At 48.3% G+C, this 18,372-nt stretch overlaps 1 protein-coding gene across 1 annotated transcript in view; it reads right to left on the bottom strand.

Annotated features, from left to right (window-relative positions):
- LOC144804738 (uncharacterized) overlaps positions 1-18,372 on the bottom strand; it is a 75,938-nt gene that overhangs the window by 52,816 nt on the left and 4,750 nt on the right. The window contains exon 3 of the mRNA XM_078671926.1: positions 16,751-16,885. Coding sequence (XP_078528052.1) covers positions 16,751-16,885 — 135 coding nt within the window. The remainder of the gene's footprint in view (positions 1-16,750; positions 16,886-18,372) is intronic.

Below are 18,372 nucleotides of genomic sequence, written 5' to 3' on the forward strand. Positions count from 1 at the left end.
GTCTGTCTCGGCCTCTACCTTCAAAGGAGAGCCACAAGATTGCTGCCCACTGCTCCTGAGGGACCTGCTGTACTTTGCAAGCTCTCTCAAGTGCAGTCATCCACTTGTGGATATCATCCCCAACTTTGTAGGGGGGCACAATCTTACTCAGGTTTCTATTGTCATAGGACCTGTCTTTATCCTTAGGGATAGTGCTGCCACCAGTGGATTCTAATCCACTCTCTCTAGGCTGCCTTGCTCTAGCAAGTCTCTCTTTGGCCAGGGTAACTTCTAACTCTTGCCTCTGAATCCTAAGTTCAGCCTCTCTCATTTTGGCCTCATGTTCCCTTCTCTGAGGGCTAGTAAACTCCCTTCTGGAGTTGCCATGAGAACCTCTAGAAACATGGGAAGTATTGGACTCACCTGAGTGATTCCTCCTCCTCCTATGCTCCTGGTTAAGTCCATTTGGGGGTCTGAATGGGTTGGACCCACCTTCAGTCCCAAATAAGCTTAAGTTAGCCTGGTTAAGCCTGCTGACTACCACCTGGCTATTTCTACCATCATCAGAATCACTTTCTTCCTCCTCCTCCTCCTCTTCCTCTTCCTCAGGCTGAGTATTCCCAGTGGTCTGGTCTTCCTCATCTATCTGGATGACAGGGGCAGGGGCATCAGGGTTATCATCTTCAGTGGGAGATCCTCCATCTCCAGTCCCTGAGGGGCCTGGTTTGGAATTCTTTAGAGCTTCAGACTGGTCTAACAGCTCTCTGAGGTGTCCTGCTGTAGGAGTAAGACCTGTTTTGATTCCTCTCATGGAACACAGTTGCCTCAGTTCCTTAAATGGAAAGATAGCAAATTTGGATGGTGCCCTTGGAGGGTCACTCTCAACAGAGGTGATTCCAGTGGATCCCTCTGCTCCAGACATTGCTCTAGTGTGGTGGATGTGTTGCAATCTACCTACACTTGTGTTTTCCTACAAAACCTATCTAGTAGTTGTAGTCAGGGTGTGCTACTCCCTATCCTCTACAACAACTAAGTTCAGTAGAACTTAAGTATATCTAGTCTTGTTTTAGTGTACCTATCAGGTACCTGTATGATCTTTCAAATGATATTTTCAAAGATTGAAATGGTAAAACAACAGCAAGCTCAAATCCCACCGCTGCCACCAATGTGAGAAGTTGGCCTGGTATATGATGCTTACTAGTTCTAGTGATACAGAAAAGGGGGTGGTGATGAACAGAGTGTCTGAATTAAGCAGACCACTCTTACCCAGTCCAAAGATCAGGGCTTTATCCATCACCGTTATTTATCTCACTGCCCCATCCCAGCTCAGAACCTGGCTATATGCAAATTAGTCTGTCCCTGGCCCAGTGCATCATGGGAACAGGGCAGACCAAACTACCAAGCCAATTCTTCACCAGAAAGGAGACAAGCTACCGGGGACCGGTTTCTGGCATTTCAGCCTCTTCGGCCCGGCTTGCTTGAATCCTGATGGAGCAGTGAGAAAGGGACTCATGTCTGAGTATACCCTGCCACACCTATAGTGGCCAAAAATGATACAGAAAAGGGGGTGGTGATGAACAGAGTGTCTGAATTAAGCAGACCACTCTTACCCAGTCCAAAGATCAGGGCTTTATCCATCACCGTTATTTATCTCACTGCCCCATCCCAGCTCAGAACCTGGCTATATGCAAATTAGTCTGTCCCTGGCCCAGTGCATCATGGGAACAGGGCAGACCAAACTACCAAGCCAATTCTTCACCAGAAAGGAGACAAGCTACCGGAGACCGGTTTCTGGCATTTCAGCCTCTTCGGCCCGGCTTGCTTGAATCCTGATGGAGCAGTGAGAAAGGGACTCATGTCTGAGTATACCCTGTTCTAGTGATCACCTTGTACCATGCCAAGCAACCCTTATGGTGCAGGTTGTAAAGTCAACCTTATAGACAAGCTATCCTAGGGGTAGCATGGACTAAGCAGTCTTAGGCTAAACTCTGTAAAGGCATGTGAAGCAAGCTGTTTTACCATACACAATCCCTTGAATACCAAATGAAAGGACACCACACAGATATATATTGAAAATATATATAGATTTATTTCTACAAATAACCCTGATACTCTTTATGAGCACAGAAGCAAATGCGTTAAAACAAAACACAGTTTAAATACACAAAAGTTGCACAATTATGGATGAGCCCTAGGGGCCACCTAAACCATATACTAAAATAGTGGTATAAGAACCACTATGGGGAAAGTGAAGAGGCCTAGGGCCTGGGGAATCGCTGGAGCTGTTCAGGACTAGCAGTGAAGAAGTCGGGAAAGGCCCGCGGGACTCGGGTGCAGTGCGGAAAGTGCACGCTTTACCAATGCAATGTCAATGGTGCGTAAAAGTTACAAAGTTAGTTATTAAGGAACCTTCCGAGTGACCTAGAAGGATGAAACTTTAGACACAGACACTAGAGGTGTATACCAGTGTGGGAACACCTGCGTTGCTGAGTTACCTCACCCACAGGAAGCGGGTGCACAGGGTCGAAGTAGTGTCGGGTTTCGTCACGCAGGTCGATGGTGCTTGGAGCTGAAGATGCTGCAGGCGGCTCGATGTGAAGAGTTCCGGTGGATCCAAGGGTGGATCTGAAGAGGTGAAGACCTGAAAGCAGAGGGGACAATGTTCAAAGTCACTAGCCAGTGACTACCGTGGAACCAGAGTGGAACCAGGCGATGTCGGGTGCAAACAGGCGTCGAGGTGTAGCTTCTCTCTGCAGCCACGTGGACACGAGGGGTCGAAGACGTCCAGGAGTCGGTCTCGAGCTGTCCCACGCAGGCTTCTCGCTGTTGTCGGTGTCGGCAACTTGATTGGAGCAAACAGGCCTTGGCTAATGCAAGCCACGCAGGAATCGAAAAAGGCTTGTTACTCGGACCAGCAAGGTCAGAGCAGGTGCTCCTTTTTACAGGAGCGAGGGCAAGTCTGGAGCAACCAGACCCGCAGTGTAAGTTGAAGGTTTCATCGCCAAGATGGCCGCTAGCCACGTGGCAAGTGGACGGGATGGCCCGTCGAGTGGCACAGTGCAAAAGGGCCCCACGCAGATCGTGGAGATGCTGGGGGGCTGATCTTCGGTGCAAGGGCTGCTCGAGGTTGAGGCTTCTCAAACCCCAAAGCACAGCGTCGAGGGTGCCTCTGATGCTGCGCAGTCAGCGTTTCGGGGGTCTTCCAAGAGGTCCGGTCCCACGTCTCTCGGTGCCTCCACGGGTCCCTTCTTTGCAGGGACTGTGGATCGGGCGGTGAGAAGTCTGGGAGTCTGGGTCTTGTCAGGCTCTGGGCTCCGGCGGGAGGCGGCGGCAAAGCAGACGTCGAGTTTCTGGTTGGTGCCTGTATTCACAGGGTGGTCAATCCTTGGCCACAAGGGAGATTCTCTTCCGTCTTCTGTGCAGCAGAATGTCGAAGTCCAGTCTTCTTCTGTATTTCAAGTTGATTCAGGATGATCTGAAGTCTCAGGACACAGCTCCCACTCTTATTCGAATCTGGGGGGCCGGATCACCTACTAGGTCCCTCCTCTGGGTGGAACCAGGAAGGGGGGTGGTTACACCCCCTTTCCTTTGTCCAGTTTCGCGCCAGGACTGGGGCTGGAAAGCCCCAGCACCGGTTTGAACTGGCCTATGCACAGGGACACCTTGTGTGCCCCAGGCATGTCTGATTCTATTCAGCCCTGTCCTACCCAATACACAAAATCCTGTCTGGGGTGGTGCTAGCACCTCCCCAGGCAGGAAACCCTTTGTCCAAGCTGCCCTCGCTGGAAGGACTCCCAGCAGCAGGAAGTCAGACTTGTGTCTGTGGTGGCAGCATCCATTTTGTGATGCTGAGGCTCTGTTTAACTTTAACTGGGGTTCAGGCTAGGTACATGTTGTGTCCCTCTAGAAGGGTGGAATGCTACCCCTGTCGCCAGAACTGGCGAGGGGGTAGTATTCCAATTCGTATGACACCTTACTCGACATGTTTTGATAAAGCCAAACCAAAGATAGCATTTAACCGCGAGGTTCATAATGCACTTAAGAGTATATGGTATGGCAGTATCATGAAACAGCTAAAAGACATGGTTCCGAAAGCTGCAGACAGGCTCAGCTCATGCCAGAGCACTATCTCACATATTCCCAAGCCGTCTGCCTCCAGGATTGTTGAGGCCTTCCATAGGAGTGGCTGATAGGGACATATGTGTCCATTTTAGGTTAGGTATAGGCATACTACACCTAAGTAAGGGGTGATTACACCGACTTACCCCAGCTGAGTGATCAGCCAGTTGTGTCAAATATGGAGGCCAGGCCAGGGGTGGCACAATACATGCTGCAGCCCCTGGTAGGCCTTGGAAGCACCTATTCCCTGGGTACCTGGGTACACTGTTACAGGGGCCAATAAGGTGAACCAGTTCCAATGTCGTTATGCACCTAAAGTACATGGGTAACAATTTAGAGAGAGAACAGCAGGCTGTGGGTCTGATTAGCAGGCCCACAGCCACATTAAGTCATAAACCAGTGAAGCAAAAAGCAAAAATTTGGGGTGACCATAGGATAGCAGACCCTACTCTCCTACAAACAGATTAAGGTAAGCCCTTGTCTTGTTTTCTTTGGACTCAACCAAGAGGAAGATGTACAAATACATTCTGCTGTTCCCAAATTTATTTTCTATGTGGTTTTGGTGGCGAGGCGCGAGATATGTAGGCTTTGGAAGTCTGAAAGTCCCCCATCTTTTTCTGAGTGCCTCAAAATTCTCATCTATACGAGCCAGTCTGATATGGCCTGTGACCCAAGGAGTCAGGATAAGATCTGGACAATGTTGGTAAATTGGAGAGATAACATCAGTGGGTCCAATGATTAAGCCAAACATGATGTGGGTCCTGGCCTCTCCTGTGTTGTGGTCCCCTTTTCGTAAAGGAGTTGGAAGTGGAACCAGCAGTACCCCTCCCGGACATTTGTGGGGTAAGATCAACCCTAGCAAGAGAGTTGGCAGGATGAAGACAAACAACAAAAATCCTGATCAGGTAGTCCAGCTTTCAGTGTAATACATATACCGATGGCCCCCACACGCTGATCAATTTTGATTTGTCATATGTTATGTTATCAGCATCTGTCTAACACCTTCTTCCTCCACTATTACACCAAAACGATTTCTTAATAATGCCACATGCCCATGAGCGTCTGGCAGTGATGACACTAAAAAATCACTTCATACAGTCTACAGTTTTCAAATATCTTTTATATTCATTGGCATTGAGTCAGATTTTGAACATATATGTTTGTCTTATGATATAAATTCCAATAGGGGAAATATGTGCCTCTTTTATTACGTGTGACTGACTCGAGTTCCTGCCTCCCTCCCACAAGTTATTTTCTAGAGTTTATAGCGTTATAGTGTTATCCTTGCCTTCCCAAGGTAGGGTTTATAGAAATATAAACTGGCAGAACACCAGTCAGCTCGGTATGACTGACTCAGCCTTTCTTCCATCTATGTTTCGTACAATGAGTATCAGGAAATTTGGTGGTAACAGCACTCTTCATTAAAGAGAGACATGAGTGAACGGCATGTACTAAGTAAGTGGTTGTTTGTATTATTTAGTGCAGAGAACAAAAACTATGCTCATATCTAGCTTTTATCCTAGGATATTGTTTGATAAATGTTGTCAGTAGCTTGCCTATTTTGCATGTTGTGCGTCAGCCTGTGTTGGCTCTTCTTGTGCTTGTCACTCCCCTGGAGTAAAGCCTCTTTACCATCCTGCTGAGTGGATGACGTGTATACTACACTGTTCACTATTAGGAACTACCTTTGACTTTTGTATGGGGTCAGGGGTGATTGAGAGAGGTGATGTTAAAAAATACCTGGCCTAGTGATGGAAAAAACTATTTAATAAACACTGGCTGGTATCAATAAAAATTGTGGTGTCGGAAAGGGTAAGCGGGTTAATGGGCTTACTTTCCTGTGCGGGTCAACATGTTTCGGGGCATCCAGCCCCTTCGTCAGGACCGGGTTCAGATCCCCCTGTCACTCACTAATGTCTTGCCACAAATAAAGGGTATGTACAAAAAGTGCAGTGGTGATAAAGTTTATCAATGTGTATAGATATATAGTTTATATTTATACATTTCCCTAGCTAGACCTAAAAATACTGATGAAGTATGCTTGGGAAGATGAGGAATAATGCCCCATGAGCCAGCACTGGACAGAAGGGTATTTGAGGGTCCAATCAGCCCCCAGCCTCGATGTGCTTCCTCCTCAGTCAGTGGCTTCCGTGATTATCACCACTGCACTTTTTGTACATACACTTTATTTGTGGCAAGACATTAGTGAGTCCGACACCACCATTTTTATTGATACCAGCCAGTGTTTATTGAATAGTTTTTTCCATCACTAGGTCAGGTATTTTTAACATCACCTCTCTCAATCACCCCTGACCCTACTGACACTCACTCCAACTCACTCACAGGGCACCCACATTTAAAAGGTGCTGCAGCGTATTCGCTTGTCGCAGCACTGCCCCGTCCGGCAGCCGGGCGGGAAGACCCCGATGATGAAGCATGACACCAAGGGCCCTTTTGGTGTGTGAGGGGTATTTTAACACACTGTGTATACTCCAGTAACAACAGGATATACACAGTACCTCTTTGAGGTGGAGTGTGTTTAGGGTCTTGCCAGATTCTCTGCATCTCTTGGATTATTTCCATGTGTGTTCAATGCAGGTGTGTTTTTGCTTATGGTGGTGTCGAACTGATGAGCGACTAAAGCCTTCCTGCATTCAGTGCACTTGTATGGCTTTCCCCCGTGTGTGTCCTCTGATGCATCCTTAGGTTTTAGCAGTTACTAAAACTACTTTCGCATTCACTGCAATGGTATGGTTTTGCCAGTGTGTGTTCTCTGATGACTCTGCAGGATTGATAGCTGTCTAAAGCTTTTCACACATTCACTGCACTGGAAAGGCTTTTCCCCTGTGTGATGTTGCTGATGAATCCTTAATGCGGAAGAGTCATGAAAACTACTTCCACATTCATTACAATGGTACGGTTTTTCCCCAGTGTGTGTTTGCTGATGCCTTTTTGTGAGAAGTTGGCCTGATAGGTGATGTTTCCAATTCTGGAACCACCTATTATCAGACCAAACAATCCCTTATGGTGTCTGGTTGTAAGTCAACCTTATTAGACAAGCTATCCTAGGGGTAGCATGGACTAAGCAGCCTAAAGGCTTAACTTAAGAGGTCGTGTTAAGCGAGCTGTTTTACCACATACAATCCTGTAATACCAAATGAAAGGACACCACACAAGTATATAATATAAAAATATATGTATTTATTACTAAAAACAATCCCCAGTATTCTTTATGAATAAAGGGGCACAAGCGTTAAATCAAAAGCACAGTTTAAACATGCAAGTTGCACAATTATGGATGAGGGCAGGGGGCCACTCAAACCATATACTAAACAAGTGGTATAAGAGATGCCACTCGAGCAGTGGTTAGGCCTAGGGCCTAGGGAATCGCTGGGAGCAGTCAGGACAAGCAATGCTGAAGTCGGGAATGGCCCTCGGGATTCGGGAGCAGTGCGGAAAGCGCACGCATGCACCAATGTTAACCAATGGTGCGTAAAAGTTGTAAAGTTAAAGTTTAAGGACACTTCCGCTGAACCTAGAGGAACAAAACTTAAGACACAGACCCTAGAGATGTGTACCAGTGTGGGAACACCGGCGGAGCAAAGTTACCTCACCCACAGGAAGTGGGTGCACAGGGTCGAAGTGGCGTCGGGTTTTGACACGCAGGCTCTTGGTGCTTGAAGCTGAAAGGGCTGCAGGCGGGTTGAAGATGAAGTGTCCGGTGGAGTCCAAGGGTGGACTCAAGTCGAAGGGTACCTGAAAGCAGAGGGGACAGAGTCTGGGTCACTCAGCAGTGACCAGGGTGGAACCAGGACGGAACCAGGCAATGTCGGGCGCAATCAGGTGGTCGTCGAGGAGCTTCTCTCCGCTGTCACGTGGGCTCTGGGGCATCTGCGACGTCCAGGAGCAGGTCACGATCTGTCCCACGCAGGCTCTCACCGTCGGCGCTGTCGGCTTCAAGTTTGGAGCAAACAACACTTGGCAAGAGCAATCCACGCGGGATCGGAAGATTGCTTCTCACTCGGACCAGGAAGGTCAGAGTCGGGGCTCCTTTTCAGGGGAGCTGGTGTGGATCTGGAGCAACCAGATTCACGAGTCTTCTTTGTAGTTTCGTCGGCACAGGGACCACTAGCCGGCTGGCAAGTGACCAGGCCAACGCGTTGAGCCAAATGGAGCAGAAGGGCCCCACGCAGCACTCGTCGAGTGTGGAGGGCGGAACTTCGGCTCAGGAGTAGCTCAGGGTGGGGGCTTCTCAAACCCGGGTGCACAGCTTCGAGGGTCACTCGTGGGCTGCACGGTCAGCGTCTCGTGGTCAATTCAAGATGGCGTGCCCCACGCTTCCGGTCGCCTCCACAGGTCTCAGCTCTGCAGGGACTGTGGATCGGGCTGTTGGAAGGCAGGCAAGCTTGATCTCGTCGATCTCAGTCGCTCGAGTTCCGGCGGGAACTGCAACTAAGTAGACGTCGAGGGCTGGATGGTGCCTGCTGCTGCAGGGTGGTCACTCCTTGGCCACAAGGGAGATTCTTCGGGCTTCCACGTTGAGATGGAGGTCCAAGGGTCCAGAGTTTCGTTTCTAATGTTTCTTCCAGGAAATCTCATGTGCATTGGCACTGCTCCCACTCTTATTCGAATCTGGGGGGCGTGATTACCTGCTAGGTCCCCCCCTATGGGTGGGACCCAGGAAGTGGGTGGATACACCCCCTTCCTTTGATCCAGGCCGCCCTGGCACGAGGGCTGGAGTGCCCCAGAACCGGTTTGGCCGGATTATGCAAGGGGCAGCCTTGTGCGCCCCAAGCCGTGTCTGGTTTCTTTCAAACCTCCCTGCTACAATCCACTATCTCCTGTCTGGAGGGCGGTGACACCCTCCTGTGACAGGAAACCCTTTGTCCAGGACCCATTTGGCCGAGTTTCGGTCAGCTGCAGGGGTCCAGACATTTGTCTGTGGCAGAGGCATCCATTTTGTGGATCTAAGGTCTTTGGAGAAATTAACCGCATTTAAGTAAAGCAACATGTCCTACCCCTCTAGAGGGGTGGAATGCTATCCCCGTCGCCAGAACTGGCGAGGGGATAGTATTCCAAATCGTATGACACCTTACACGACATGTTTTGATAAAGCCAAACCAAAGTTGCTATTTAACCGCGAGGATTATAAGGCACTTAAGAGTATATGGTATGGCATTATCCTGAAACAGCTTTGGGAGTTGTTCCCGACAGCTGCAGACAGGCTCAGCTCATGCTAGAGCTCCATCTCACATAAAACCACGCACTCTGCCTCCAGGATTGATGAGGCCTTCCATAGGAGTGGCTCACAGGTTTACATGTGTCCAGATATAGGTTTAGATATAGGTATACTATATCTAAGCAAGGGGTGATTACACCACCTTACCCCAGCTGAGTGATCAGCCAGTTGTGTCAATTTAAGAACCAGCCAGGGGTGGCAAAAGATATGCTGCAGCCCCTGGTAGGCCTTGGTGGCCCCTATGCCCTGGGTACCTATAGTGCATTATACAGGGGCTGACAAGGAGTCCATTTCCAATTGTGGTATGTACCTAGGGTACATGGAATCCATTTTACAGAGAGAGCAGATGGCCTGGGGCCCTGATTAGCAGGGAACCAGGTCAACTAAGTCAAAAAACCAGCTAAACACAGGCAAAAAATCCGGGGTAACCATAGTCAGGTAGCCACCTTCCTACATAACCCCCCCCAAACGAAAGGAGATAAGGCTATCCTTGGCCAGGTAAGCCTATATTGCCTGAGTGGCCATATAAGGAAGTACCTGCACTAGCATGGGTACCCCCTGTCTCATGGTCCACTAAGCAGTCCCTCACCCTTGGGGTATTAGAGGGTCTCCACCATAGGGAATCACTACCTTGGGTGTGTTTATGCAAAGTTAAAGGCTGGTTTGGATATGGAGTATTGAAGTGAGGCTCTACTAATTTAGGGCTTAGCTTCCTCCAATTATCTTCCACCATGTGTGCCCTTCTCTCTTCAACTGAGTTGCACTGTGCTCTCAGGGTCAACCTCTGGCTACCTAAAGCTGGAGGCTGGGTCCCTCTGTTTGGCTTGCTGGAGGGACAGTTCAGGTTTGGGCCCTTTGGGTCCCAGGTTTGGCTGTGCCCAACAGAAACCATCTGTGGGAGGTCCCTAACTGTTTTTAAGGGGGCTCCCTCAGGAGTTTGTAAAGTTTTCACCTCACTAGGGCTACTAGTTTTGGTGCCCCTAATCTGTTGATGGGGGTGCTTTATTTGACAGGGGGCCCTCTGGGTCTCACTGTCCTTCTTGTCCTCTGCAGCCCTGGGCTGGCTAAGGCAAGGTAGAGAGGGGCAGGTTACCTGCTCCAGACTGGGTCCCACCTGAGAAGGGTCCACCGCCATCAGAGGCTCTGTCAGGCCAGGCCTAACAACCTCTGGGGCAGTTCCTTCATCAGGGGTAAGATCAGTTCCCTGAGGAGGCTGATCCTGTCCTAAAGTCTGGTGAGGGGGAGATTTCTCTTCCTCCTCCATGCTCTCAGTTTGTGTGGAGTTATCCATCATTTCAGGCTTCACAACACACATATCAGTTTGAGTTTGGGCTGTGGCCATCACAGCCCCACCAACCTTTTCAGGAGGAGACTCAGTTTGGGTTTCTGCTGTTATCATAACAGCTTTGCTATTCTGTTCAGGAAGAGCTTTTGCTAAAGATGGGGCAGAGAGTTTCTCAGCCCTACCAACCTTTTCAGGAAGGACATCTTGAATTGGGGCTGTAGCCATTACAGCCCCACTAACCTTTCCATTGGAATTCACCATTCTAGAATGGATTTCCTGTTCAACCTCGGCCCAGGCTGAGATTTCCAAATCATTACCAAGTAGGCAGTCTACAGGCAAGTTTGATGACACTGCCACTCTCTTTGGGCCAATGACACCTCCCCAGCTGAGACTTACTACTGCCATGGGATGATTTGTTTTGATGCCATCAATGTTTGTTACCTGGTATGTGGCACCAGGTAAAAGTTGCTTAGAGGGGACTATACAGTCAGCCACCATGGTGATGCTAGCCCCTGTGTCTCTAAAAGCTTCAACTTTCAAACCATTGATGATGGGTTCTTGTCTATATTTGCTCAAAGTATTTGGGCAATCAGAGAAGTTGGCAAACCCCCTGCCAGTCTCATAAACAAGATCATTTGGGGAGGGGGACCTGGATAGGCCAGGGTCCTCCTGGGCTCCAAAAGTAAACCCACCCAGATTCCTGGGTGTGCTCCCACTTCCTGGGGGGTTACTGCTGACAGTAACAGGAGGTGTTGGGGCTGGCTTTGGAGGTATATTTTCTTTATTGTTATTCTTGGGACAACAGTTGTCTGTTTTGTAATGCCCAACCTGTTTACAGGCATAACAATAAGGCTTTTTCTCAGTTGAAGAAGTGTCTTGGGACCCACCCCCATCCTTGGAGTTTTGGGGCCCTGGGGAAGTCTTTTCTTTATTTTTTTCCCCACCCTTATCTTGAGGCTTGGTAGACTCCTTCTTCTGGTTACTGTCCTGATTCTTAGGCCTAATCCTGGTTCTGACCCACTTGTCTGCCTTCTTTCCCAATTCTTGGGGAGAGGTCAGATCAGAGTCCACCAGGTGCTGGTGTAAGAGCTGGTTCTGACAATTACTTAGGATCTGCTCCCTCATAATCAAATTATACAATCCTGTAAAGTCATGTACTTTGCTGCCATGTAGCCAACCCTCCAGAGCCTTAGTTGCACAATCAACAAAATCAGTCCAGTCCTGAGTCTGTGTCTTCTGGGTGTCTCTGAACTTCAACCTGTACTGTTCAGTGGTTAAGCCAAACCCATCTATCAGAACACTCTTCAGGACTTTGTAATTGTTTGCATCCTCATGTCTGACAGTGAGGAGCTTATCTCTCCCTTTCTCTGAAAAGGAGTACCATAAGATTGCTGCCCACTGTTCCTCAGGAACCTGCTGTACCATGCAGGCTCTCTCAAGAGCAGTTATCCACTTGTGGATGTCATCCCCTTCCTTGTAGGGGGGCACAATCTTTGTCAGGTTTCTACTATCATAGGACCTGGGTTTCTCTTTAGGAATATTGCTGCCACCAGTGGCATCTAAGCCACACAATTTTTGCTCTCTTGCTAAGGCAAGTCTAGCTTGAGCCAAGGCTACCTCCTCCCTCTCTATTTGGAGTTTGACAGCCCTCATTCTGGCCCTATGCTCTAGCTTTTGAGAAGCAGTCATGCCTCTCTGTGATTCTCTGGAGGCACTAGAAATATGAGAGTCCCCTGAGGGAGATCTCACTCTTCTGTTGCCTGGGAGAATAACATGGTGGGATCTGGGGAGGTGCTGGCCCTCTCCATTCCCCAGTAGGTCTAAGTTGGCCTGGCTAAGCCTGGCAACTGGGACCTGGCTACCCCTCTGATCCTGATCTTCTAAGTCCTCAACTTCTGAGTCCTCCTCCTCCTCTTCTTCCTCATCTTCCTCCTGATGGGGATCAGTTACAGGGGGGTTCCCTCCATTTCCTGTCTCTAGGGAAGCTTCCTTTGCCCTTTCTAAGTCATCCTGCTCTAGGATGGCTACCAGGATTTGGCAGGTGGGGCTCCTGCCCCTTTTTAACCCTCTTGATTTGCACAAGGCAACCAAGTCCTTTCGGGTTAGTTTGTCATAGCTGAAAGTTGCCTGGGTAAGGTCAACTGTCACAGGAGTAGACCCTGAGGCTTTTCCTGTGTCAGACATGGTTACTAGTGAGGTGTAAGTGGTGCACTTACCTACACTAAGTGTTTTCCTACTGTACCTTGCTAGTGAGTTGTAGTCAGGGTGTGCTAATCCCTTTTATCTACAACTACTAAGTTCAGTAGAACTTAATATGCTAAGCTTTTGATTTATATGTACCTAGAGGTACTTGATGTGATCTTTCAGTTTGATATAAAGATTGCAATGGTAAAACAACAGCAAGCTCAAATCCGCACCGCTGCTCACCAATGTGAGAAGTTGGCCTGATAGGTGATGTTTCCAATTCTGGAACCACCTATTATCAGACCAAACAATCCCTTATGGTGTCTGGTTGTAAGTCAACCTTATTAGACAAGCTATCCTAGGGGTAGCATGGACTAAGCAGCCTAAAGGCTTAACTTAAGAGGTCGTGTTAAGCGAGCTGTTTTACCACATACAATCCTGTAATACCAAATGAAAGGACACCACACAAGTATATATTATAAAAATATATGTATTTATTACTAAAAACAATCCCCAGTATTCTTTATGAATAAAGGGGCACAAGCGTTAAATCAAAAGCACAGTTTAAACATACAAGTTGCACAATTATCAATGAGGGCAGGGGGCCACTCAAACCATATACTAAACAAGTGGTATAAGAGATGCCACTCGAGCAGTGGTTAGGCCTAGGGCCTAGGGAATCGCTGGGAGCAGTCAGGACAAGCAATGCTGAAGTCGGGAATGGCCCTCGGGATTCGGGAGCAGTGCGGAAAGCGCACGCATGCACCAATGTTAACCAATGGTGCGTAAAAGTTGTAAAGTTAAAGTTTAAGGACACTTCCGCTGAACCTAGAGGAACAAAACTTAAGACACAGACCCTAGAGATGTGTACCAGTGTGGGAACACCCGCGGAGCAAAGTTACCTCACCCACAGGAAGTGGGTGCACAGGGTCGAAGTGGCGTCGGGTTTTGACACGCAGGCTCTTGGTGCTTGAAGCTGAAAGGGCTGCAGGCGGGTTGAAGATGAAGTGTCCGGTGGAGTCCAAGGGTGGACTCAAGTCGAAGGGTACCTGAAAGCAGAGGGGACAGAGTCTGGGTCACTCAGCAGTGACCAGGGTGGAACCAGGACGGAACCAGGCAATGTCGGGCGCAATCAGGTGGTCGTCGAGGAGCTTCTCTCCACTGTCACGTGGGCTCTGGGGCATCTGCGACGTCCAGGAGCAGGTCACGATCTGTCCCACGCAGGCTCTCACCGTCGGCGCTGTCGGCTTCAAGTTTGGAGCAAACAACACTTGGCAAGAGCAATCCACGCGGGATCGGAAGATTGCTTCTCACTCGGACCAGGAAGGTCAGAGTCGGGGCTCCTTTTCAGGGGAGCTGGTGTGGATCTGGAGCAACCAGATTCACGAGTCTTCTTTGTAGTTTCGTCGGCACAGGGACCACTAGCCGGCTGGCAAGTGACCGGGCCAACGCGTTGAGCCAAATGGAGCAGAAGGGCCCCACGCAGCACTCGTCGAGTGTGGAGGGCGGAACTTCGACTCAGGAGTAGCTCAGGGTGGGGGCTTCTCAAACCCCGGTGCACAGCTTCGAGGGTCACTCGTGGGCTGCACGGTCAGCGTCTCGTGGTCAATTCAAGATGGCGTGCCCCACGCTTCCGGCCGCCTCCACGGGTCTCAGCTCTGCAGGGACTGTGGATCGGGCTGTTGGAAGGCAGGCAAGCTTGATCTCGTCGATCTCAGTCGCTCGAGTTCCGGCGGGAACTGCAACTAAGTAGACGTCGAGGGCTGGATGGTGCCTGCTGCTGCAGGGTGGTCACTCCTTGGCCACAAGGGAGATTCTTCGGGCTTCCACGTTGAGATGGAGGTCCAAGGGTCCAGAGTTTCGTTTCTAATGTTTCTTCCAGGAAATCTCATGTGCATTGGCACTGCTCCCACTCTTATTCGAATCTGGGGGGCGTGATTACCTGCTAGGTCCCCCCCTATGGGTGGGACCCAGGAAGTGGGTGGATACACCCCCTTCCTTTGATCCAGGCCGCCCTGGCACGAGGGCTGGAGTGCCCCAGAACCGGTTTGGCCGGATTATGCAAGGGGCAGCCTTGTGCGCCCCAAGCAGTGTCTGGTTTCTTTCAAACCTCCCTGCTACAATCCACTATCTCCTGTCTGGAGGGCGGTGACACCCTCCTGTGACAGGAAACCCTTTGTCCAGGACCCATTTGGCCGAGTTTCGGTCAGCTGCAGGGGTCCAGACATTTGTCTGTGGCAGAGGCATCCATTTTGTGGATCTAAGGTCTTTGGAGAAATTAACCGCATTTAAGTAAAGCAACATGTCCTACCCCTCTAGAGGGGTGGAATGCTATCCCCGTCGCCAGAACTGGCGAGGGGATAGTATTCCAAATCGTATGACACCTTACACGACATGTTTTGATAAAGCCAAACCAAAGTTGCTATTTAACCGCGAGGATTATAAGGCACTTAAGAGTATATGGTATGGCATTATCCTGAAACAGCTTAGGGAGTTGTTACCGACAGCTGCAGACAGGCTCAGCTCATGCTAGAGCTCCATCTCACATAAAACCACGCACTCTGCCTCCAGGATTGATGAGGCCTTCCATAGGAGTGGCTACAGGTTTACATGTGTCCAGATATAGGTTTAGATATAGGTATACTATATCTAAGCAAGGGGTGATTACACCACCTTACCCCAGCTGAGTGATCAGCCAGTTGTGTCAATTTAAGAACCAGCCAGGGGTGGCAAAAGATATGCTGCAGCCCCTGGTAGGCCTTGGTGGCCCCTATGCCCTGGGCACCTATAGTGCATTATACAGGGGCTGACAAGGAGTCCATTTCCAATTGTGGTATGTACCTAGGGTACATGGAATCCATTTTACAGAGAGAGCAGATGGCCTGGGGCCCTGATTAGCAGGGAACCAGGTCAACTAAGTCAAAAAACCAGCTAAACACAGGCAAAAAATCCGGGGTAACCATAGTCAGGTAGCCACCTTCCTACACTTTTTAAGACTGATGATTGACTAGCTGCACTTAAAGGGTTTTTCCTCTGTATGTGTTCCCTGATGTTTTTGTAGATATGATTACTGCACATTGGAGGTAAGTCTTTGCATATGGGAGCACAACAGTGGGATATGGGAGCGGGGCAGCCATGATCAAATGCCCACCACTTTCGAAGATCATATCAGCACCATAATGCAGGTGGAAATTAAAACAGACATTTGTTTAACTTGTATCTTCATAATAATGATGCAGTTATTATAGAATGTTAGTGATGTCAATTCTTGTGATGTCCTAAGGATTAAGGTTATATGACTTCACCTCCTGGAAAGACTCAGGATTAAAGGTCATATGATATAACTTCCTCTGATTCTCAACACCCGCTCTGCCCGCAAACATGCTGTTGAACTCTGAGACCTACTCGACTCAACCACCCCAGACGTCACCTTCCTGACGGAGACCTAGCTGAACCCCTCCTCGGCACCCGACATCGCCATAGCCATCCCGGAAGGCTACAAGATCACCAGCAGGGACCACACCAATGGAGTAGGAGGAGGAATCGCCCAACACCGACGAAGCCCTCAGCACCACCGAACACCTCCACTTCCAGATCCACACCGACCCCAATACCACTCTCAGAGGAACCCTCGTCTATAAACCCGAGTAAGTAGTGCGCTTTACAAATGCTATGATTCATTAAGGTCAAAGGCTGTGTGATGTCACTTCTGATACCCCTGGCATTTTGGTGAATCGATGTCCATGCAAAACCTAACAGGGGACCAGGAAAAAGTTACAGACAGGAGAAAGTCAGCCGTACAAGATAGAAAAACACTGGAAAATGAAGGGATAAAAAACCTTTGATAGTAAAGTTGAAGAAAAGTAAATAGTATAAATGTACAAGGCCATACGTTTACTAGTGGGAATAGTTACAAGTTAGAAATAATAATAAACATGATTTACTGGGGTCGGCAGAACCATCTGCCAAGGCTGCAGAGCTGGTGGTGGGAGTTGACCTGGTTGTGGTTGTCTTCTCACCTTCCGCGGCGCTGGTGGTGGTGGCAGCTGCTTATGAAGGTGCCCTCTTGCCCTTGGGTGCTTATGAAAGGAATAAAGATAAAAAGAACAATGATTGGTGGTACTCTCTTTACAAAAAACAGTTTGACAGACACAGTATTGATTATTTTAAATCAGATAACCTAATCCTAGATTCCTAATCTAAAATTACATTTTGAACTATTAATTCATTTCCATGAATGATCTTTGCTTCTCCAACCTCTTTTGATGGGCCAAGTTGGTCTCCCTTTGCATAGTACAGTACGTACATCAGGGAGATTGAGACTGTATGAGCTGCATAAAGCCACAAGGAAGACGCTAACACCCCTGGTATACTACTATCATAATAGTAGTAGCATACCTTAAATGTTCTCAAGCGAACACCTAGCTGGCTAACACTGGAACAGAATCCTGGCAGTATCAATCACTCTCTGATGCAAAAAGTGCATTTATGTAAGTGAGGCACACATAGCTGCCAAGGTTTCAGATTGCTTATGTGTGACATTTTCATAGTTTCAGTGTACTTATGAGTGACTTCCAACGACCAAATGTGTGACACTTAGAGTGACACTTTCTATCAAAATCAAGTTATGAAGATGGAAGGGTACTTACCTTCTCATATACGTTTTATTTGTTTTATAGAGCTGCTCATAACAATGTGGAGTGTCAGAGATCGATACATCACACACACATTATACAGAGACAATGAATCATATCTGTGTAAATGTAGTCTATAGGAAATGTTACATATGACGGTGAGGATTGCAAGTTGTAGGAATCACGTCATAGACACTAGTATGCAGTATATTTTAAGAGTGTATGGTCTGGAGAAGCATAAACTCAGGATTTAAAACATACCACAGTAATCGGCATAAGTAAAAAGAATGCTCATCTACGCAAACTAACCCTTTTTAGCAGCATTAGGATAATGAAAGACTGGGGGAGAAAAGAATGTTCTAACCTATACACACAGTTTGAATGCAGGTTCTTGAAGAGAGTTCATACCTAACTGTGCCATTTTAGGATTGTAACTAATGAAATGCAAGTAACAAAAGGACCTCTGTGACAAGCTGTAACTCATTGAGCTAGCCACATTAGCCACATAAAATGCTGTTAAGTGGTCTGCATAATACACGTTCTTTGCAGTAGTCACATTAACCCTTTCCGCTACTTGATGATGAGGAAAAACAGGAATTCGTCAGCAGGTGGTTTTAAACCCATGTTATTTCTGAATATACAGCACCTGACCCTCCACTCTCCCAGCTCAGTGCTAGGTGCTGTAGTGCATCAGACATTGCACGAATAGCAAAAGGATCTCTATAACAAAACCAGTAACTCATTGCTATAATCCTCATAAAATACAGTCATTTCTGTGATAAAAGTGTGGTACGCATTCTTTGGAGCTGGATAATTTACAATCAGAGCTACTACTCAACAAAAGTCCAATCTCTCCGCAGAAACATTAGTATCACCAGCCGCATTATTTAATGTACATGTGTGTCTCAATTCCGATGGGCAGCAGCAATTCC

This window comes from Lissotriton helveticus, chromosome 1_2, assembly GCF_964261635.1.
Source record: "Lissotriton helveticus chromosome 1_2, aLisHel1.1, whole genome shotgun sequence".
Taxonomy (NCBI): domain Eukaryota; kingdom Metazoa; phylum Chordata; class Amphibia; order Caudata; family Salamandridae; genus Lissotriton; species Lissotriton helveticus.